General features: G+C 39.8%; 1 protein-coding gene across 6 annotated transcripts in view; it reads left to right on the forward strand.

The window, feature by feature from the left end:
- The window catches only part of SMG1 (SMG1, nonsense mediated mRNA decay associated PI3K related kinase), a 104,450-nt gene that overhangs the window by 45,295 nt on the left and 35,452 nt on the right, over positions 1–23,703 (forward strand). For all 6 annotated transcript variants that reach the window (XM_021086547.1, XM_021086548.1, XM_021086549.1 and 3 more), the window contains 23 exons: positions 359–628; positions 2,386–2,516; positions 2,678–2,839; positions 3,934–4,052; positions 5,124–5,211; positions 5,301–5,402; positions 5,866–6,006; positions 6,584–6,783; positions 7,322–7,518; positions 7,689–7,850; positions 8,429–8,583; positions 10,376–10,518; positions 10,654–10,855; positions 13,892–14,001; positions 14,873–15,020; positions 15,403–15,562; positions 16,129–16,249; positions 19,709–19,957; positions 20,283–20,567; positions 21,681–21,825; positions 21,944–22,082; positions 22,931–23,161; positions 23,261–23,438. In XM_021086547.1, the coding sequence (XP_020942206.1) occupies positions 359–628; positions 2,386–2,516; positions 2,678–2,839; positions 3,934–4,052; positions 5,124–5,211; positions 5,301–5,402; positions 5,866–6,006; positions 6,584–6,783; positions 7,322–7,518; positions 7,689–7,850; positions 8,429–8,583; positions 10,376–10,518; positions 10,654–10,855; positions 13,892–14,001; positions 14,873–15,020; positions 15,403–15,562; positions 16,129–16,249; positions 19,709–19,957; positions 20,283–20,567; positions 21,681–21,825; positions 21,944–22,082; positions 22,931–23,161; positions 23,261–23,438 (3,838 nt within the window). The remainder of the gene's footprint in view (positions 1–358; positions 629–2,385; positions 2,517–2,677; positions 2,840–3,933; positions 4,053–5,123; positions 5,212–5,300; positions 5,403–5,865; positions 6,007–6,583; positions 6,784–7,321; positions 7,519–7,688; positions 7,851–8,428; positions 8,584–10,375; positions 10,519–10,653; positions 10,856–13,891; positions 14,002–14,872; positions 15,021–15,402; positions 15,563–16,128; positions 16,250–19,708; positions 19,958–20,282; positions 20,568–21,680; positions 21,826–21,943; positions 22,083–22,930; positions 23,162–23,260; positions 23,439–23,703) is intronic.

A 23,703-nucleotide genomic window follows, 5' to 3' on the forward strand; every position in this document is an offset into this window, starting at 1 on the left:
CTTATCCAACTCCCAGTCAAAGCCACTACAGACTTTCCAAGTAGATGTGGGAAACCTGTCTTAATAAACTGCTGTTACGTGTTCTAATACTGGTTTTTTTAAAGGAGGGGGCCTTTTAAGAAGTCTCACGTTATCATTTTTAGTTTAGAGGGCCCTTTTTATTTGTAATAAAGCTTTGTAGTTTTTTAAAAGCTCACTGATATATGTAGCTTCTCTAAGTTGCTTTTTAAAAAATTAAGATCTTTGGTGTTTTGGACAGTGAATTTATCTGTCTTAAACTCATTTGCATCCTCACTATTGTGCATATAGTAATATACTTTCCATTTAAATATCACTTTCCTGAATTTTGTTTTTTAAGGTTGTTGCTGTAGCCCATGCTGTTTATCAAGCAGTGCTCAGCCTGAAGAATATTCCTGTTTTGGAGACTGCCTATAAATTAATTTTGGGAGAAATGACTTGTGCCCTAAACAACCTGCTACATAGTCTACAACTTCCCGATGCCTGTTCTGAAATAAAACATGAGGCTTTTAAGAATCATTTATTCAACGTAGACAATGCAAAATTTGTAGTTATATTTGACCTCAGTGCTCTGACTACAATTGGGAATGCTAAAAATTCACTAATTGGGGTTAGTATTTACTTACAGTTGCTTTGTTTTCTTCACATTTAGGCTTCTTATTGCATGTTTACATTTCACTCCTTTAAAAAGTGCTTTTTTGATTTATAATTTTTGCTGTGGTTAGTATGTTTTTCCCTTCTATGAGACCTGCAGGATTGAAAAACATTACTTAAAATGAAAAGTAATGGGATATAGTTAAGGGGAAATGTTTTCTGGGAGAGAAGGGAGGGAAAAGTCAGCATTTGATGCTTATGCTTGCATACTCTCTGTATTTGTAGATCACATTGCCTCGGGTCCCTGCGTAGCTGCTCTCTCCCTCACTGCCAGCGATGTCTTAGGTTGGAAGGCTGCAGTAGACTTTTCCTTTCTCTGCATTCTGAAATCTGATTGTTGAGGAATTCACATTGTGTTTACATTTGAGGAAGTTCACATCCTGCACTGTGGAAACGGGACGGGTTTGAGATAGGGCAGGCAGGGGAAAGGAGTGTCTTAGCAGTAGGAAGAAAGGAGAGGATGGGGAAGGCTTAGAGTGGCAGGCTGTCCCCTTTTCTTATTGGGCAGGGCAACCTGCCGTTTGTAGTATGTGGAACATTGAGGGAAAATGATCTGCTGCGTTGAAATGTATAAGGGCTTTGTTTAGACTAGACAGTCCATGGACCAGATGGCCCACTGCCTGGTTGCTTGGGTTTTTTTTTCCCCTTTTTTAAAATTAACAAAAAAAAAAAAAAAAAAAAAAAAAAAAAAAAATGTTTTCAGCCATGCCCACAGCATGGGGAAGTTCCTGGGCCAGGGATTGAACCTGAGCCACAGCAATGACAATGCCATATCCTTAGCCACTGAGCCACTAGAGAACTTTTTTTTTCTTTATTAAAAACAAACAAAAAACTTTATTGGAGTTTTTGTTGTGGCTCAGTGGTAGTGAACCTGGCTAGCATCCATGAGGATGTGGGTTCAGTCCCTGGCTCCCCACTCAGTGGGTTCAGGATCCAGTGTTGCTGTGAGGTTGGAGATGTGGCTTGGATCTGGCTTTGCTGTGGCTGTGGTGTAGGCCAGCAACTGCAGCTCCGGTTAGACTCCTAGCCTGCAAACTTCCATATGCCACGGGTGCCGCCCTAAAAAGAAAAAGAAAAAAAAGACTTCATTGAAATATAATTCACATACTATATAATACCCATTTAAAGTATATAATCCAATGATTTTTAGTATATTCACAGGATTGGCCCATCACCAGTGTCACCTGTTTTTGTGAAGAATTTTTATTGGAAGAACATAGCTATTTTCATTCCTGTTTTTTGTGTAGAGTTGAGGAGTTGGACATTGTAGCAGAGGTGTCATGTAACCTGCAAAGGCTGAGATATTTATTTATTTATTTACTTGCTTTTTAGGGCCTTGCTTGCAGCATATCGAGGTTCGCAGGCTAGGGGTCGAATTGGAGCTGTAGTTGCCACCCTGCACCACAGCCACAGCTACGCAGGTCCTTAACCCACTGAGCAAGGCCAGGGGTTGAACCCACATCCTCATGGATCCTAGTCAGTTTTGTTATTGCTGAGCCATGACAGGAACTGCAGCCTAAGCTACTTATTACTCTCTTATCGTCGCAACAAATGTTTGCCCACCCTAGGGTTAATGTACTAGATTGTTTCCAAATTTAAATCTGTCGTTTTAATTTTTAAAAATATGTAGGCATGTTTTGAAGGGTATATTTTTTGAATGCTTGTGTATGTCGTGGCATAGCCCAACATTTACTTTCTTTTATACGTCATCAGATGTGGGCGCTGTCTCCAACCGTCTTTGCACTCCTGAGTAAGAATCTGATGATTGTGCATGGTGACCTGGCCGTTCACTTCCCTGCCATTCAGTATGCAGTGCTCTACACGTTGTATTCACATTGTACTAGGTAATATATTTACAAATACTTCTTACGAAAAAAAATTTTAAGGGCTAGATGGGTCCTTTTGAGTATACATTTTGAAAAATAAGTGTCGATTTAAGTTTGAAATCACTCTTTGTTTTTCTTTTAAAGAGAGATGAAAAGATGACCCAAATTTTGTCTTCTAGGCATGACCACTTTATATCTAGTAGTCTGAGTTCTTCGTCCCCATCTTTGTTTGATGGAGCCGTGATTAGTACTGTAACCACAGCCACCAAAAAACATTTCTCAATTATATTAAATCTCTTGGGAATATTACTAAAGAAGGATAATCTTAACCAGGACACAAGGTAACTAACATTTTATAATATTAATTATTTCTTTCTTGGAGTTCCCGTCGTGGTGCAGTGGAAACAAATCTGACTAGGAACGATGAGGTTGCGGGTTTGATCCCTGGCCTTGCCCAGCGGATTAAGGATCTGGTGTTGCAGTGGCTCTGGTATAGGCTGGCAGCTGTAGCTCTGATTAGACCCCCTAGCCTGGGAACCTCCATGTGCCGCGGGTGTAGCCCTAAAAAAAGACCGAAAAAAAAAAAAAGACAATTATTTCTTTCTTTTGTTAATTTGGCTTCATAATTTGAAAAAAAGAAATGAAAACTATCAAGGTGGAATAGAGTGGCTTCTTCATTTTGAAGCACTTTACAGTTTTGTTTTATTATTTAACCTAGAACTTCTTTCCTGAAAGAATTGTATGAAACTTCCCCATTCTGCAACATTTTACAGAAGAATGTACCTATAGAGATTTTAAAATATCTTTTGCTGCAATTTATGCTCGTTTGGTGGTGGTGGTGTTTCTTAAAAGACAGTTTTGACAAAGAAATTTGCATAGTTTTATTATTTGCTTTTCTTTTGTTTTTTGTTTTTTTAGGCTGTACTCACAGCATATGAAGGTTCCCAGGCTAGGGGTCCAATCAGAGCTGCAGCTGCTGGCCTACACCACAGCCACAGCAACGCAGGATCTGAGCCCCATCTGCGACCTACACTACAGCTCATAGCAACGCTGGATCCTTAACCCATTGAACGAGACTAGAGATCGAACCCTCATCCTCATGAAAGCTAGTCAGATTCATTTCCACTGAACCATGACAGGAACTCCTAGTATTTCTTTCTTGTACCTTAGGTATTTTTAAAAAATAAAAGAAAACTGATGTAAAAAGAATAGATTTTTTTGAGAGTTCTTTTATGGCGTAGTGGGTTAAGGGTCTGGTGTTGTCACTGCAGAGGATTGGGTCCTTGCTGTGGCATGGGTTTGATCCCTGGCCCAGGAACCTCTACATACTGATAGTGCAGCCAAAAAAAAAAAAAAAATAGGTTTTTCAGGTTGTTTTCTGTTTTTTGTTTTTGTTTTTTTTAATGTAAAATTAACTGTATATTTTGTGTTTCAGGAAACTGTTAATGACCTGGGCTTTGGAAGTGGCTGTTTTAATGAAGAAGTCTGAAACATACGCACCTTTATTCTCTCTGCCATCTTTCCATAAGTTTTCCAAAGGCCTTTTAGCCAACAGTAAGTTTCTGTGGTTCTTTAATTTTGTTAATCAGTGCTTAAAACCGATCTTTGGTAACGGGAGAAAGATAGTCACTTGTGTGTTCTTCATGACTGGAAATGTGTAATCTCCATTTTAATGACAAATGCATAGTCTGTTTTTGTTTTTGTTTGCTTAATTTGTGAAAATTAAGTTGTTCTAGGTGATTGTTACATTTTTAAGCTTACCTGAATATTTATACATTCCATCTACTTTTAAAATTGCTTTTAGAGGAGTTCCTGTCATGGCTCAGTGGTTAACGAATGCGACTAGGAACCATGGGGTTGCGGGTTTGATCTCTGGCCTCGCTCAGTGGGTTAAGGATCCGGCGTTGCCGTGAGATGTGGTTTAGGTCACAGACGTGGCTCGGATACTGAGTTGCTGTGGCTGTGGTGTAGGCTGGTGGCTACAGCTCTGATTTGACCTCTAGCCTGGGAACCTCCATATGCTGTGGGAGTGGCCCTAGAAAAAGCAAAAAGACAAAAAAAAAAAAAAATATATATATATATATATATATATATATATATATATATATATATATATATATTGCTTTTAGAGTGAGAATTCCCGTTGTGGTTGGTCAGAAACGAATCCGACTAGTATCTGTGAGGATACGGGTTTGATCACCAGCCTCACTCAGTGGGTTGGGGATCCAACGTTGGCATGAGCTGTGGTGTAGGTCGCAGTCACGGCTTAGACCCCAGCTGCTGTGGCTCTGGTGTAGGCCGGCAGCTGTAGCTCTTATTTGATCCCTAGCCTGGGAACTTCCTTAGGCCATGGGTATGGCCCTAAAAAGCCAAAAAAATAAGAAGAAGAAGAAGAAAGAAAGAAATTTCCTTCAGAGAAAGTTTCAGGTGAAAACTAGTCACCCTAAGTGGATTTTGTTGACTGTATCCTTTTTCCGTATGTTACTGCCAGCGCAGATTCCAGCTGGGAGCAGCCCCTCATGTATAGTAGGCACTCATTGTTGAAATGAATGTATTCAGAAAATTATGACATAATAGCATATAACTTTTTTTGGCAAGCTGAAAGTATCTTTAAATTTTTAACAGCTCTTGTTGAAGATGTGAATATCTGTCTGCAAGCCTGCAGCAGTCTACATGCTTTGTCCTCGTCTTTACCGGATGATCTTTTACAGAGGTATGGATTAATGATCCAGTCTTTTGACCCTGGCCCTAATAAATTAGACATGTTGCCGCACTTGTCTTATCTATTTAATTTTTTTGTAGGTGTGTTGATGTTTGCCGTGTTCAACTAGTCCATAGTGGAACTCGTATTCGCCAGGCATTTGGAAAGCTATTGAAGTCAATTCCTTTAGATGTTGTCTTGAGGTATAAGAATTGTGTCAGTGCAAAGACATCCCGCTATATTTAGTTTAGGATAAGACAAGCTGCCTTTCAGTGAATTGATGTCACATCTTGTATGGCACTTCTCATTGACAAAATGTCAAAGGATCAAATTACACAGGTCTAGAAGGAAATAACAAAAATTTATAATGTTTATTCACTTATAAGCTCATGATCATTAGTACAGAATAATGCATATAGGGCCAAAATGTATTTCTCAGTAGTTACAATTTGAAAAACTAAACTATATTCTTGTATAGTTTTTGATTGGGTTAATTTTGGTGCTTTAAGAACCTAAAATTTCAAAGCTGTAGTAATATCTCTATATCTGTTTAATTTTCTTCATTTTTTACTTTCAAATTTAGTTAGCAAGGAAATAATTCATTTACAGTATGAACTAACCCTTTAAAGCATTTCACGTAACACTGACTTTGTTTTCTGTCTACAGCAATAACAATCACACAGAAATTCAAGAAATTTCTTTAGCATTAAGAAGTCACATGAGTAAAGCACCAAGTAATACATTCCACCCACAAGATTTCTCTGATGTTATTAGTTTTATTTTGTATGGGAACTCTCATAGAACGGGGTAAGACATTTCTTTGACTTTCATCTTAGAAAAGTAATTTAAATATACTTGAATATCTTGACCCTGTGCCCATTGATGAGGAGAAAATATGTCAGGGATGGCAGCATAGAAGTAACAGTCTTCTCAAATGGGTAATTTTAGTTCTCAGTAGTAGAAAGAATTGCTTTGAAGATAGCATCTGCAGAAATAAAAATGGGCTTTGAAATTGATGGTGAAATGTGGTTGACAGTTCACTTATCTGACTTAGTCATCAGTGCGTTGGGAGGGGCCTGAGGGCATACACATTCTGGGGATGTTTAGTTGCAGCAACTATTTTATGTTGATAGCCAAATTGCCATGAGCCTTTTACTCTGATAATCCATCCACACCTGTGCTATCCTGTTTCAAATGGAGAAGTCCTCCTCAAAGTGAGAGGTGGGGATATAATGTGCTTCCCAGTTGTATGTGTTTTGGCATTTTTCAAGTTGGGAAAATTGTGGTTCTCCTGCTCCCATTTTCCTTGCAATTTTTTTTTAACATAATTACGTCGTTGTCATAAATTGTCATTGTCTGTTAAATATGAAACTGCTTTTCCCAGGAAGGACAATTGGTTAGAAAGATTGTTCTACAGCTGCCAGAGACTGGATAAACGTGACCAATCAACAATTCCCCGCAATCTTCTAAAGACAGATGCTGTCCTTTGGCAGTGGGCTATTTGGGAAGCAGCACAGTTCACTGTCCTTTCTAAGTTGAGAACTCCACTGGGCAGAGCTCAGGATACCTTCCAGACAATTGAAGGTAATTGACTCTGTGCTTTTTTCAAACTTTGGTATGTAAATACTTTGAAGCTTAGGTAAGAATTTCTTACTTTATTGAAACAAAAATTTGAGAGTACATGATTTTTTTTCTTTAGTGCTTTATTAATGTTCTAGATATGTGATATGAACTCCAGTGTGAACTTCCATTGGAGTTTGCTGGTGGCTTAGTGGGTTAAGGATCTGGTGTTGTCACTGCTGTGACTCAGGTTCGATCCCTGGTCTGGGAACTTCTGCATGCTGTGGGTGTGGCCAAAAAATAAGAAGCAAAAGCTTTCATTGAATAGTTGTGTTGGCAGCATTGTGTTTATCTGTTTTTCGTCACAAACTTCAAGGATTTATGTAGAGAAAAATTTTTTTTTCCTCTAAAAATGAAGAGATCTTTCATGTTAGGTGTTTTGTTTTTAAATGATGGATGTATAGAGGATACTTGATAAATGTGAATTTGTGAAATTATTTCCAAGAACTTCTAGGATCTTTGAAGATTCCTTTTAAATTCAGAATGTTGTCTTTGGTTTTAGGTATCATCAGAAGTCTTGCAGCTCACACCTTAAACCCTGATCAGGATGTTAGTCAGTGGACAACTGCAGACAATGATGAAGGCCACAGTAGCAACCAGCTTAGACTTGTGCTTCTTCTGCAGTATCTGGAAAACCTGGAGAAGTTAATGTATAATGCATATGAGGGATGTGCCAATGCGTTGACATCACCTCCCAAGGTTGGTTTCAGTAACTACAGGTTGCTTTGCAGCAGTTTCATGCTCAAACCTGGCAGTACGTGCAGAGCTGAAATCACACTGGACTTGTGTCTGTGTTTTATGTGTATTTGAGACATTTATGCCTATAATTTGACCCAGTCCTGAGCTCTTTCTTTCTCTTTATTCTAAAGGTCATTAGGACTTTTTTCTATACCAACCGCCAGACTTGTCAAGACTGGCTGACCCGAATCCGACTCTCCATCATGAGGGTTGGATTGTTAGCCGGCCAGCCTGCTGTGACAGTGAGACATGGCTTTGATTTGCTTACGGAAATGAAGACAAATCCATCTCAGGTAAAATGGTCTATGTGGAGTTAATTAAATCTGTTAATTAGAAAAATCAGGGCGGAGTTCTCATCGTGGCTCAGTGGTTAACAATCTGAGTAGGAACCACGAGGTTTTGGGTTCAATCCCTGGCCTTGCTCAGTGGGTTAAGGATCCTGCATTGCCATGAGCTGTGGTGTAGGTTTCAAGCTCAGATCTGATCTGATGTTGCTGTGTCTGTGGTGTAGGCTGGCAGCTGTAGCTCCAACTAGATCCCTAGCCTGGGAACCTCCATGTGCCATGCGTGTGGCCCTAAAAAGCAAAAAAAAAAAAAATTTTTAAATTTTTTTTCTTTTTTTAGGGCTGCATCTTCAGCATATAGAAGTTCCCAGGCTAGGAGTTGAATCAGCTGCCAGCCTATGCCACAGACTCACCAGATCCTAGCTGTATCTGCGAACTATGCTGCAGCTTGCAGCAATGCTGGATCCTGAACCCACTGAGAAGGGCCAGGGTTCAAACACGAGTCCTCATGGATACTAGTTGGGGTCGTTACTGCTGAGCCACAACAGGAACTCCTGTGATTGATTTTTCTGAATAACACTTTTCAGGGGAATGAATTGGAAGTAACTATCATGATGGTGGTAGAAGCACTGTGTGAACTTCATTGTCCAGAAGCTATACAAGGAATTGCTGTCTGGTCATCTTCCATCGTTGGAAAAAATCTTCTCTGGATTAATTCAGTGGCCCAACAGGCTGAAGGGAGGTAAGTTGGAAGGAAATGAATGATAAGATTTCTTTATGTTAAAATTTTTTTTGCAGTACTGGCATTGTAATTAAACATTAAAACAGCTTTGTTCAATTTCAGTAATTGAAGTGTAGGAGGCATCTTAAGTGAAGTAAATGAGCATGTGCCATGATGGTCTGTGTATAAATTATGTAAGTTTAACCAAATCTGGAAAATGTAGGGAAAAGCAAAGAATGGCTTATAATTCCATTCATGAGCGGTAACTTTTGGTTTTGGTGTATATGCCTTCTTTTTTCTTTTATGTATAGTTTTCTACCCTCTTTTCACAGAAATAGCAGTGTTTCCATTGGTCACATGGTTTTGCTTTCTCTATTCAGCAGTTTTTTATTTTTTTTCTGAAATTATTATTATTATTATTATTTTGCTTTTTAGGGCCACACCTGCATATGGAAGTTCCCAGGCTAGAGGTCAAATTGGAGCTACAGTTGTCAGCCTACGTCACAGCCACAGCAACTCTGGATCCAAGCCTTATCTGTGACCTCACCACAGCTCATGGCAACACCAGATCCTTAACCCACTGAGCAAGGCCAGGGATCAAACCCTCATCCTCATGGATACCAGTCAAATTTGTTCCCAGTGTGCCATAACAGGAACTCCTACTCAGCAGTATTTTAAAAAATATTTTGCCATGTTAAATATTTTACAATGAGGGCTTTTTTTTTTTTTTTTTTTTTTTTTGGCTTTTTAGAGTCGAACCCGTGGCACATGGACGTTCCTAGGCTAGGTTTTAGATCAGACCTACAGCTTCTGGCCTACACCGCAGTCCCAGCCACATGGGATCTGAGCCACATCTGTGACCTACACCACAGCTCTTGGCAACACTGGATCCTTAACCCATTGAGCAGAGCTGCGGATGGAACCTACATCCTCGTGTATACTAGTTGGATTCGTTACCTCTAAGCCACAATAGGAACTCCCCAGTAAGGTTATTCTGATGTTTTTACTAATCTTTAAGAACCATGGCACTTCATCCTTTGTTTATGGCTGTGATTGTTTTCTTCGAATGCATTCCTACAAGTTGATTTACTAGAAGAAAGGCTGTAGACCATGACACTGTGATACATACTATTGCTAATTTTTACTACAGAAGAAGATGGTTCTGATTTGTATTCCTAACAGTAAATCAATGCCTTCCCTTCACCTTTGTACACAGAAGGCCACTGAGAAGCAAGAACCCTGTTATCATATTGGTGAAAATGTTTGTTTTAATTTACATTTCTTTATTAATAATAGTAGAGCTTTCCTTATATGTTATTGACCATTTTTGATATTTAAAAACATAGATTATATATGTCTCTGTGACTTTTCATTTTTCAGAGTATTTTTGGTTATTGATCTGTGAGATTTTATTATACACCAAGATTATCGATGCTATCTAATTTCTTGATTTGTAGCTTGTTTTAAATATTTATGGTGGGTTTATTTTTTGATGCCCAGAAATATTAAATTATGTCATTAGATCTGTTACTTTATGTATTCTTTTCTTGTATTATTAATTCTTCTTCTTAGATTTTGTACACATTAGATCAGATACTGATATTTTCTGTTATGTCTATTTTCTTATATATTTAACCATCTTTGAATTTATTTTCATTTTTTATGAGGAAGAGATCTCATTATTCCCCCTCAATCCCATGCCGCCTAGTCATTGTCTTAGCTCAATTTATAGAATAACTTATTCTTTCCATCTTTGGGAGAAATGAAATATGTGGATAATTTTACAATGAGACTGTTTGGACTTGTGTTGAAGGTTTGAAAAGGCCTCCGTGGAGTACCAGGAGCACCTGTGTGCCATGACAGGTGTGGATTGCTGCATCTCCAGCTTTGACAAGTCTGTTCTCACATTGGCTAATACTGGGCGTAACAGTGCCAGCCCCAAACATTCTTTGAACGGTGAGCATTCAGGGTTTAAGTAAAAAGTTGTGGTCGAATAGTTTGTGCTAATGGTCTTACTGTATATTTTTAGCTATCTGTACTCTTTGAAATGTTTATAACTGCTTTGGATCTTTTTTTATTTTATAAAATCAGGTGAATCCAGAAAAACTGTGCTGTCCAAACCAACTGACTCTTCTCCTGAGGTTATAAATTATTTGGGAAATAAAGCATGTGAGTGCTACATTGCAATTGCCGATTGGACTGCTGTACAGGAATGGCAGAATGCTATCCATGACTTGAAAAAGAGTACCAGCAGTACTTCTCTCAATCTAAAAGCTGATTTCAACTACATAAAGTAAGGATTTCTTTTCATTTATGAACTGTGATACTTAATGCCATTTAAAAATTTTTCAGTAACTTTAAAGTCTTCCTTTGTGGCAGAAAAATATTAACGTTGCCCATATTTACTATGGCTAGATGGTTGTAGTTCTAATATTACTGCCATTCTGAAGATAACTACAAGGAGACACCAGCATTAGAGGTGAAGATGGTATTTGTGCCATGGGAAACAGATTTGTGTATTGCAACAGTCACTTGGTACTGATTCTCAGAGCCTGTTCTGAAATCACAATGAATATAAAGAGAATTTGTCACTCTTTCAGAAAGGATAACATTTGATGGCTATGTTTCTAAATTAGGTGTTAATATATCAAAAACAAATTTGTTCTAAAGAGGACAGAGTTTAGGACATTTGTAAATTAAACCCACTTTCTTGTTTTTTTCTTCTCTTTATTCCTCTGTGCATTTATTAATCTCTTAATTGAAAGTCTGAGTACATGCTGTGTCCCAGACACTTGGCTGGGATGATAAGGGTCATTAGCTGTCCTTGCCATCACTCTGCTTCTAGTGAGTAAATGAGTTAGTGGGTCATTTCTCCATTGAGCATGTAATGTACTAAGTGCCAGCCAGGGGGGTGCAGCACTGTGTACGACAGACACCAATTCCGACTCTTGAGGAGCTGACCTGCTAATGAGGAGGAGACATACAGACTAGGTTAGGGAATGCCATCAGCATGTCGTTTGAGCACAGATAGACCTGATACAAGAATGATGGGCTTAGGAGTTCTCCGGTTGCCTCGTGGGTTAAGGCTTCTGTGCTTTCACCACTGTTGTTTGGGTCACTGCTGTGGCACAGGTTCAGTACCTGGCCCAGGAACTTCCATATTGCCACAGGTGTGGCAAAAAAGATAAAAAGAGAACTTGAAATAAACATTACAACTCTCACTTTAAAAATAAAAAAAGATGGGCTTGGAGTGTTCTGGAAATACTCAGGAGGCTACTGTAGTTGGAGCAGAGTAAATGAGAGGAGATAAGGGTAGAGAAGTAGGTAGAACTGTGAAAAAGACTTTGAAAAAGACCAAGAATATCTTTGGTGAGATTTGAACATAAGAGGATGTCATGGTGTGACTTAACTGGCTCAGTCTGCTGTGTTGTCAAGAGGCCAGAGCTCAAGGGCCAGGGTGGAAGCATGTAGACCATTGCTCTGCAGGACGAAGGTAGAGGGAGGAGAACAGATGCTCTTCGTTGAAGTGGGAACACACAGAGCATAGTGAGCTGTGTTTCAGGTGCAGGAAACATGCAGAGGAAGTTGTTGTAGTGAGCAGTTACGAATTGGATTGGAAACTAAGGAGAAAACTCTAAGCTAGAGAGATGCATGGGGAATCATTACTATATAGGCGATAATTGGAGGCCATCTTTCCCTTTTACTCTCTGTACTCCAGAGCCTGTGTAAGCCACCCCACCACTGATAGCGCTCTGGAGAAGAGTGGGTGAAAAAGAGAGTCAGAGTCCTTTTAGCATCTGTGTTAAGGAACGGGAGAGGAAACCACTGACGAAAACGAAAGGGCCCTGAGGAGGGAAATGTCGGCCATGTAGAACTGACGGGAATCATCAGCCTTATGGGCGCTTCACAGACTGCAAGCAAGAGAGCTTTGTAGAGAGATCGGGAGAAGCAGCCTAGTTGAATATTCTGGAGTGGTGGAGAAATATGAAAACGAAACGCTTTAGTTAGGTTAATGGGGCAATGAAGTCAAGGAGAAAAGGCTGTGACTGGAACAGAATAAAGTGCATTTGTTGTAAATAGTGGAGAGAGTCGCTGTTCTTTTAAGCCAAGTGGAAGGAGCTATTAGAAAGCAGAGGTTGAAGAAGCAGGATAAAGAACATTGATTGAAAGATTAACTGAACCTCACCTTTCTTGTGCCACAAGAGAAGTCACTAAAGCTGGGTACAGACAGTTTGGGGAGTGCTTGGTGGATTTGGGGGTAAGAGTAGAGGAAGTGAAAGTCTCTCTTTCTTTCTGAGAAGTCAGTTGGTAGCTGAAAGTACAAGGGCATGGGAGGGCTTAGTGGTGACACAGCAGACCTGTCATTGGAGAAGATGCAGATCCTGTGGTGGCAGAAATGATAAGTGTGTTGGTCACCAGAAAGCACCAGTTCATTAGTGCCCAGTGATTATGGCTCACTGAGAAGCTGGTGGTTGTATTGGTCCAGACTTGGGGCTTATTAAGGTAGAAAGAAGCAGGTATAGTCCAGTGATAATACATTTCCAGTGCTGTATTCAGGCTGAGTTGTTAAGGGAGGTGATAGAATGAGAGGGACAGGAGAGGATGAGAGACTAATGGAAAAGAGGGAGATTGAGAAACTGTAAGTTGTCTTGTTGGTTGGAGAGCAGCTGGAAGAGGAATAGGGACGGAGTGAGAGATTGAAAAGTAGCAGTGGGCAGCTGAGTGGCTGAGGCCCTCGTCTTGGCATTGGGGTCATATATAGACTAGAGGAAAGAGTTTCAGAGCTGTACCATTTTCAGCTAAAATGAGGAGAAGGAAAGGAATTCTGTGAAAGAAGAGAAACAGGTTCCTTGAAGCAGTGGAAAGGAAGAGAAGGAGAGAGGCCAGCAGTGACAGAAGGCAGGAGGTGCTATCAGATCGAGTTAACAGGATAGGAGACCTGCTGGGGCTCATGCTCCCCGTGAGGAATACGGCCGTGCGGGGAATGCAGTGGTAGCTTGGGGAGAACTCAGAGCTCTCCTGTTAGTGTTTTGGTCAGGCCCCAAAGATAGGCTGCAAAAAGAGGAGGAACACATGGAGGGCTGAGTACGCTAAACTGTAGCTGTGCCTTTGCAGGTTGCCACTCCAGTTTCAGTGCTCATTAAGAGAGTCACATCTTCAAAATAAAAATAAAATGCTGGACTATGTGGAAGGAACTTTATCAAAGGAATGCTGGATAACTACTTTTTTTTTCTAGAATTTGTTCTGGTTTTTGTTTTTTGTTTTTCTTCTGAATGGCTCTACAGGCTGGATAGAGTGTAATACAAGCTAGCCAATATTTTAATTACAGATCACTAAGCAGTTTTGAATCTGGAGAATTTGTTGAATGTACTGAGCAATTGGAATTGTTACCAGGAGAAAATATCAATCTACTTGCTGGAGGATCAAAAGAAAAAATAGGTATTTGAGATAATGATTTTAAAATTAAGTATTTTAATGGATAGATTGTTTTAAATGTTTGGCTTTAGCGTATTTACTGAAAAATCTGGACATTTTTGTATGTTATTCGAGGCAGAGGGTGAAGCAAAAAATTAGGGCTGTTCTCTTCACATTTGATTTTTAACAGTTTAATAAAAATGAAGCAAACGTGGGGTTCCCGCTGTGGTGCAACGGGATTGGTGGCATCTCTGGAGCGCTGGCGTGCTGCCTCGGGTTTGATTCCCAGTGTTGCACAGCTTCAGCTCGGATCTGATCCCTCGTTCAGAAACTTCATTTGCTGTTGGGGTGGCCAAAAAGAAAAAAAAATTGAAGCAAACTGAAAATGGCTATTGTAATACCTAGAGATCTATCTAGCCATTTTCTTTGGAAAAGTACAAGTAGTGTTAAACTTGTCATAGTGATAAACCAGGTATTTAACTTGCTTGACATCTTGATGTGGTTCATGATTTAAGTTCTTTATCACAACTGGAACATTTTGTAAAATGTAATACTGAGGTTAATATTGTGAATATTTTGGGTGTCAATATTGATTTGCTGAATTGAGTAAGATTTGCCCCTTTAAATAGTAGGTTTATTTATTGATTTTTGAGTCTTGGAAAAATCAACTCATTTGGGGAGGGGTCTCAGGTATTTTATGTGAAGTATTTTAATGTAACAAAAAAAAAATCAGAAATGTTTGATCATAGTGCCTGAACTTACTGTGAAAACTGCCTGAATTTAAATATGAACTTAAAACAGGAAAGAAGGTACTGATTGGTGCTTGGTATTTAATATTGTCACTCTTGTACATTAAAAACAGATTAACTTAGTGGAATCTTTTTAATTTTTGTAGATATGAAAAAACTACTTCCTAATATGTTAAGTCCAGATCCAAGAGAACTTCAGAAATCCATCGAAGTTCAATTGCTGAGAAGTTCTGTTTGTTTGGCAACTGCTTTAAACCATATAGAACAGGATCAGAAGTGGCAGTCTATAACTGAGTAAGTTTCATCCCGAGGAGGTAAATATGCATTATGTGTATGTACCATATGATAAATGTATGTAGTTTGGTGGGGATGAGGCAGTCACCAGATTGCTGCACTGCCAGACATGACAGCTTCAGTGTAGTTGTAGAAGTCATATATGCGTATGCCACTTGCTAATATCCAGGGGTTGCAACTAAGTAAGATTACATTTTTTAATAGCCCTAAAAGCATATGTCTTGACTTGCTGATGTCATTTTACTTAAGAGCAGGCAGCTCCTTTTCCTTCCCCTGCTCTGGATGCCAGTAAGGTAGCATCTTAGCATACTGCTTTTATCCCTTCAGTGGTTACAAATGGAAAAATCTTATTTATTAATTAGCAGTTAATATTTTGTTTCAGAAACGTGGTGAAGTACTTGAAGCAAACCTCCCGCATAGCTATCGGGCCACTGAGACTTTCTACTTTAACAGTTTCACAGTCTCTGCCAGTTCTAAGTACCTTGCAGCTGTATTGCTCTTCTGCTTTGGAGAACACAGTTTCCAACAGACTTTCAACAGAGGTGTGTATTTTTTACCAGGATAGTCTTCTGAACAGTAATAGGTATTAGTGTAGAGCAAAGGCTAGATTTCAAGTTTCAAAATTGCAATTGTTGGACAAGCCCGTAAATCCAGAAATCTAAAATGCCATTTTCGTTGGAGAAGTATGTAAGGAGGATGGAGTCTAAGGTGCATAATCTCAAGTCTGGCTGGTTGCTTAGTTTTTTTCCCTTACCTCCCTCTCTTCCTTACTTTCTTCCTCCTTTCCTCCCTTTCATCCTTTTTTTTGGAAGAGGGGTTGGTTATGTAAATATATACTAAGTTGCACCTACTTTATTGATAAGTATATTGATAAATTGAACTTAATATTCTGAAAAAAAATTTTTTTTTCTTTTGGCAAAACAAAGGTTTTCTCTTCAGAGTGTCTTTTGCTCTTGTAGTTAAAAGATACAGTGAAGGAAGGGGAAAGTTTAATAGATAGACCTGGAAGAAATCTGAAGTACCTGACCTATGGGGATGTACGTGAACTCAGTGTACAAACATGTAAGGAACCTGTTCACATTAAGTAGTTTTGGTTTTTCTCCGGCAGGACTGTCTTATCCCACTCTTCAGTGAAGCTTTGCGTTCATGTAAACAGCATGATGTCAGGCCATGGATGCAGGCATTAAGATACACCATGTACCAGAGTCAGTTGTTGGAGAAAATAAAAGGTAACTAGGTTTATTTTCAGATAACTTTATTGAGACGTAATTATACATTTTAAGTGTATGGCTCATGAGTTTTGACATTTCTTCACCTGTGTAGCCACCAATATAATCAAGATATAGAACATTTATCTCACTCCAGAAGGTTTCCTTACACCTCTTCCCAGTCGTTTCTCCTATCTGCCCTGTCTTGGGCAGCTGTCCATCTGCTTCCCATCATTATAGATTTGACTTGTCTCTACAGACGTTTTTCATAAATGATACAGTGTGCTCTGTGTCTGGCATCTTTTGCTCAGCATTTTATTTTTTAAGGTTCCCTGTGTTGCATGTGTCAGTAGTGCCATCCTTCCTATAGTTGAGTAGTATCCATTGTATGAATATACCAATTCGTTTATCTGTTGATCCTTTGATGTATATTTGAGTCGTTTTCAATTTGGGCTGTTATGTATCAAGCTGCTCTGAAATTCACACACAAGTCTTTGGGTGGACATAACATTTTCCTTTCAATGCTTAGGATTGGAATTGTTGGGTCATATGATTAACTTTTAAAACTATTCCACAGTTTGTCCTGAAGTGGTTGTACATTTTACATTCCTTCTGACATCTACATACTTGCTCTAGTGAGTCTTTAATTCTAGTCACTGGAGTGATGGTGGCCATTATATATCTTGTTTTGTAGGTCTTCAACTCTTTACTGTTTTTAATGAAGTCATAGGACTTGTTTATACATTCTGGATTCAAATTCTTTGTCAGATAATACAATGTGAATATTTTAAATACTTCAAATGAGTAGTTAAGAGAATTAGTGTTTGTATAATTTTTTTTCTTTTTTTCTTTTTAGGGCCGCACCCTCAGCATATGAAAGTTCCCAGGCTTAGGGGTCGAATCAGAGCTACAGCTGCCAGCCTACACCACAGCCACTGCAGCGTGGGATCTGAGCCATGTCTGTGACGTATACCACAGCTTCACGGTAACGCCGGATATTTAACCCACTGAGTGGGGCCAAGGATCGAACCCTCAACTTCATGGTTACTATTAGGATTCATTTCCACCGCGCCACAGTGGGAACTCCTGTGTTTGTATAAATTTTTTGAAGTTCCTGGGCCAGGTCTGCAGCAATGTCAGATCCTTTAACCCACTGCACCAGAGTGGGGCTTGAACCCTCACCTCCACAGCCTGAGACACTGAAATCAAATTTTTTAACCCACTGTGCTACAGTGGGAACTCCCTGTATAAATGTGTCATTTTAAAGAAAGAAATGTCATGTTAAAAAAAAGTCAGCAATTTCAGTTTTGCTGTAAAAGGGAAAAGTTGCCAGAATTCTGTAAAATTTTAGTTAAAAATGTGGTAGCTGCAGTTACTAAGTAAATCTGAGTTTTAAATTTCAAGGAAGCTAATGCTTCAATACAAACTTGTCCTGCAGGGTGATTACTGGAAACTGACTTACCTGGACTCTTAGTGCCAGATAGACTTGGGTTTGGATCATTAGCCTAATTATCTGCAAATTGAGGGACCTTAGGAACATCATTGAACTTGTTGGGTTTTTTCCTTTGTTTTTTTTTGGGGGGGCGGGGTTGGTTTTTTAGGGCCACACCCAGGCCATATGGAGGTTCCCAGGCTAGGGGTCAAATCCAAGCCACAGCTGCCGGCCTAAGCCACAGGCACAGCAATGTGGGATCCGAGCCGTGTCTGTGACCTGAACCACAGCTCACAGCTATGCTGGGTCCTTAGCCCACTGAGCGAGGCCAGGGATTGAGCCCGCAACCTCTTGGCTCTTAGTCGGATTTGTTTCCACTGCACCATGATGGGAACTCCGGAAGATCGTTGAACTTCTAAGTCACTTTCCTTTTCAGTGATGGGTATTGCCCCACTCATGAAATAAGGGTTACAGGAGACAAAACAAGGTATATAAAAGCACTAGCACAGAGCATGGCATTTAATAGGACTACAATATCATCTCCTTTCTCATCCTTCCCTAATTGAATAAGTTTTAAAGTTGGAAAGAAAAAGCCAGTAACCTAACAATTACATTTGGAGACAGAACTTCACTCCATCTCACTTTTCTTTATTCAGCCAGTGTTTATCAAGTGTGCCAGGTACTGCGCTCTAAGTTGGGATGTAATGGTGAACCAGACAAGCCTGTATTCTCCATTCCTAAGACTAAAAGGATTCTGGAGTATAGCAGGGAAATTGTCATCAAGGAACAGCAATATCATGTGCTGAATGGAAGTACCCATGCATGGTGCTTAAAATAACACAGAAAAGGGGGGACACTGATTTAATCCTAGGTATCAGAAAGGAAGAAAGCTCAGAGGAGGTAGAGAGAGCAATGGAGGCGGACTAATTTAGTTAGAGAAAATACATGTGAAGGCCAGCAATAATAATAAAAGATGACTCAATTTTTAAATCTTGCTTAAGGAAGAATGAGAAAAGCCGAAGCTGGATGAGATTGAGATTAGAATAGAATGTAGGGTGTCAGTGCCAAATTCAGGAGTAGGGGCTTTGTCAGAGGGGCAGTGGAAAGGCCTGAAGAGGAAGTTAAGTGTTCAGATTTCCCTTTGTGTGAGATCAGTTCAGTTTCGGGTTGGAGAGTGAATTAGAAGAGGCTAAGACTGGGGCAGAGGGACTAGTTAGGCTGAAGCCCCTGCTAAAGGTAGTAGCAATAGGAACAAAAAGGCAGATAGGATATGAGGGTTGAAAGTAAAGTCTAAGGCTTACCAGGCACCTGCTCAGGTAGCCAGGTTAATCGTGTGCTTTTACTTGAGAGAGAGAAAACAAGAAGGAAATAAAAAGGTTTGGAGGGCGGTGGAAAATAGATTCCACGTAACTCAGGTTAAAGTGCCCTTGAAATAACCTGAGCATAAGCGACTAGTAGGCAGATGGGGCGCAGATGTCAGGTCTGGGCTAGAGATAAAGATTCAAGAGCCGTCAGCATTTGTATGGTAACTGAAGCCACAGGAGCAGATGATATTGTCCAGGGAGAGTATGCAGAGTGAGTAGAGAGCCTAGACCAACCCGAGGAACAGCAGTTTTAATGGATGGGTAGTGGACAAGAAGGAGACTGAGAAGGCGTCTTCAGAAAGGTAGGAGTAAACCAGGAGAGAGTGGCCTGGCCGAAGGGCAGAGGGTCCTTACGAAGGTGGGGTGGTCAGGCCTTACCCTAATCCCCACTCTTTAGCCTAGGCTCTTTACTAAGGAGATTCAGAAACTAAACGGTTCACTGCTCGTAGTAAACGATTTTTACCCTTGTCTGCTCTGTAGTATACATTTATTTTAACAAACATTTATTGTTTATTGTATACCAAGCACAATGCTAGTTGCTAGGAATTTAAAGATGATGAAAAATGAGTCATTATTTAGGGAGGTGGAGGGGAAGGAAAGAGTTGGGGAAGAATTTTTGTGGCCATATTTCCTTGCAGTCTGGGATTAGACCAATCAGGGACTAATACCTTTTCTTCTCTCCAGAACAAACAGTTCCAATTAGAAGCCATCTCATGGAATTAGGTCTAACAGCAGCAAAATTTGCTAGAAAACGGGGGAATGTGTCACTTGCAACAAGACTGCTGGCACAGTGCAGTGAGGTTCAGCTGGCAAAGACCACGACTGCGCAGGATTTAGTCCAGCATTTTAAAAAGCTATCAACTCAAGGTCAAGTGGATGAAAAGTGGGGGCCTGAACTTGACATTGAAAAAACCAAATTGCTATATACAGCAGGTTAGTAAAAATGAATTACAGTTAATGCACGATTATAATAAAAATCATTTGTATGCATGTTACTGTGTATGATATAAGGCAGGCATAGAAAAGTTGGGCTTTTTTCCAACTCTTGCAGAACATTTGAGTCCTGAATAATAAGTTTTGTGTAATTGACTTATCTGTAATTTGGTGCTTTTAGAAGAGGAAATGTTGTTAATGTTTATTAAAGTAAATGTTTCCAGAGATCATTGATTATCACAGGATTGACAGTATTACTTTATCCTGAAAGCATGTCATTGTCTGCTTCCACGCTCATGGGGGCTGGTGTTTTGCTGTTCTATAGGCCAGTCAACACACGCAATGGAGATGCTGAGTTCTTGCGCCATTTCGTTCTGCAAGTCTGCCAAAGCTGAGCATGCTGTTGCCAAGTCCATTCTTACACTGGCCAAATGGATCCAGGCAGAATGGAAAGAAATATCAGGGCAGCTGAAACAGGTTTACAGAGCTCAGCAGCAGCAAAACTTCACAGGTCTTTCTACTTTATCTAAAAACATACTCACTCTAATTGAACTCCCATCTGTTAATACAGTGGAAGAAGAGTATCCTCGAATCGAGAGCGAATCTACAGGTAGGATTTCTTTTGTTAGCTTGAAAATGTAAATTTTAGAAGTCATTTCCCCCTATTTTAAGGTTTACAGTGTTATGCTGGCTGTAATTTGCCACAAAACTGTCTGTGTGGAAACTGAGTGTATAAGATTGCCTGAAGTTACTAGAGCACATGTCTTTAGCCTCTAATGCCCCTATGGAAGTCACTGAACTCCACCTTCCAGGCTGTACCTCCCACCTCCTCAGTGCACAGTGCTCTTATAGAAGTAGTTGCTGGTAGAGAGGTCCTGTTCAAAATACCTGAAACTCCACCTCACACCAGGAGGGTCAGTAGCAGTGCAGAATAGTAGCCTCTGGTTCTATTGACTGGTCGAGCACAGAAACCATAGAAAGGTTCAAGTTTCACATCCTGACATTGGTGTTGGTAACAGAAAGGTACTCAACAGGTAGGTAGCCGATTCATCCATTGTTTGAGTACCTGCTGTGGTGGGCACCGACGTCTGGGTATTACACATCGGGAGGTAACTATGCTCTGCCAGAACATGAGATTTTATTCATGTTGTGAAGCCTTGAGTTTTAATTACTTATATTGGCCCTGCAAAGTAAAATTCTAATCCATGCATTGTAAAGGATATATCTTATGTTCATTATAAATCTTCACATTGACAAGTGGCACTGTAGGAGATTTCTCCGCTTCTAAATTGGGAATAAAGATACTTAGGAATCTCTGATCAAGTAAGATGTGTATACCCATTACCTGTTTACTTTGGCGAGGATGTTTAAGCTGAATGTAACTGAGGAAATGGCCAGTCAGATCCGGAATGCAAGACATTCTACAACACATCTGACGCCTGAACTCTTTGTAAAGTTCTTTGTGATAAAAGACGTGATGTGTTTTACAGAATATAATTTAAGCTTACTTGGGAAGCTGAGTGATTCATTTTAACATATCAGCCTTTCAGAAAAGCATCATACAAGTGTGTGTTTTATCAAATTATGTACTATATATTATTATACAATTACATATGCTTATTTGCAGATAGTAAAATCCTAAATTTGGAATGGGTAAGGCCCTAAAAAAAAAAAAAAGACAAAATTTTATGAATATAACATTGTTATTTTTTCTTCATGGCAGTACATATCGGAGTTGGAGAACCTGACTTCATTTTGGGACAGTTGTATCACCTATCTTCAGTACAGGCACCTGAAGTAGCCAAATCTTGGGCAGCATTGGCTAGTTGGGCTTATAGATGGGGCAGAAAGGTCGTTGACAATGCCAGGTATGTATGTTGAAATATATAATTTATTTGATACATTGCAAAATAGAGATATAAAATGTTTGCTCATGTGGCACAGTTTTGGTAGCTGAAACACTGATGATTTGTTTTATATTTATAGTCAGGGAGAAGGTGTTCGTCTGTTGCCCAGAGAAAAATCTGAAGTTCAGAATCTGCTCCCAGACACTATCACTGAAGAAGAAAAAGAGAGAATATATGGTATTCTTGGGCAGGCAGTGTGTCGGCCAGCAGGAATTCAGGCAAGGAAAATACAATACAGTTTGGGGAAAATAGTGTCAAGATCACTTCTTTTTTTTTTTTTTTTTTTTGTCTTTTTAGGGCTGCACCCATGGCATATGGAGGTTCCCAGGCTAGGGGTCAAATTGGAGCTATAGCTGCTGGCCTATGCTACAGCCACTGCCATGTAGGATCCGAGCTACATCTGCGACCTACAGCACAGCTCATGGTAATGCTGGATCCTTAACCCACTGAGCAAGGCCAGGGATTGAACCTGCATCCTCATGGATGCTAGTCAGATTCATTAACCGCTGAGCCACGACGGGAACTCCACTAGGTGCTTCTAATGTGCAGCTAGCGCTGGAAACCAGCAGACTTGATGATCTTGATGTAGGATTCCCTCCCCCTCAGAGCTGTCACATCTAGACTGTTATAACAATTCAGTATTTAGTTGTAGACTTTAGGATTTTATTTGCTGAGCTAAAGCTGTGTTGACTCAGTTCTTCATCTAGACTTCAGCATATGTTTGCCAGTATCTGCCAAAGCTGATGCTAAGTACAGTGCAGTACCGTAAGAGTAAGGCGCTTCTCTGCAGGCAGAACATTATAACTCTTAGGCACTTACAGTCCCCAAATCAAAATCTTTAATCTTTGCTAAATGTGTATATCCTTCTTCATTAGGTATGTTAGTGAATGTATCATAAAGAAAAGCACAGTAACATTGATTTAGTATGCATAGCACTAAGTGTGAAGTCATTTGGTCTTTCGTAGATGAGAAAACACTGTATTAGGAAAATCATATGCTTTTCTCCCTTTTCATTTTATGTCCAAAGATAGCAATTTTTTTTTTTTTTGGCCCTATTTTTCTTCAGGATGAAGATATAACGCTTCAGATAACAGAAAGTGAAGATAATGAGGAAGATGATATGGTTGATGTTATCTGGCGTCAGTTAATATCGAGCTGCCCCTGGCTTTCAGAACTTGATGAAAGTGCAACAGAAGGCGTTATTAAAGTGTGGAGGAAAGTTGTAGATAGAATCTTCAGCCTGTACAAACTGTCTTGCAGCGCCTATTTTACTTTCCTTAAGCTCAATGCTGGTCAGGTAGGTGGCACGGTGCTCTGACAGGAAAGTTTATTTGACATTTCTAGTAGATCAAAAGAGTATTCTGAATTATGTTTTCCTTTTGTCTTTCATCCTTAGATTCCTTTAGATGAAGATGACCCCAGGCTCCATTTAAGTCACAGACCGGAGCAGAGCACGGATGACGTGATTGTGATGGCCACATTGAGGCTGCTCAGACTGCTCGTGAAACATGCCGGCGAGCTCAGGCAGTATCTGGAACATGGCTTGGAAACAACACCCACTGCTCCCTGGAGAGGTGATGGTCTCAATAAAGTGTTTCAGGAAAAATTATTTCGAGGTAGAATGTAATAAGACAGTTAAACAATAATAATTTACGCTTACTCTTTGAACATGTTACAAAATAGCTAAACTTGTTCCCAGGACACCCTGCTTGTTATTCCACTTCCCTCCCACCTTTCAGAGAAATGGGAGACTGAGAGGGAGAGGCTTTTTTAATACAAAAGGGATTTTAGAGAGAGTGATAAAAATAACTTTCATAAAGTTTCATATACCCTTTGTAA

The sequence above is a fragment of the Sus scrofa genome, chromosome 3, assembly GCF_000003025.6.
Source record: "Sus scrofa isolate TJ Tabasco breed Duroc chromosome 3, Sscrofa11.1, whole genome shotgun sequence".
NCBI lineage: Eukaryota > Metazoa > Chordata > Mammalia > Artiodactyla > Suidae > Sus > Sus scrofa.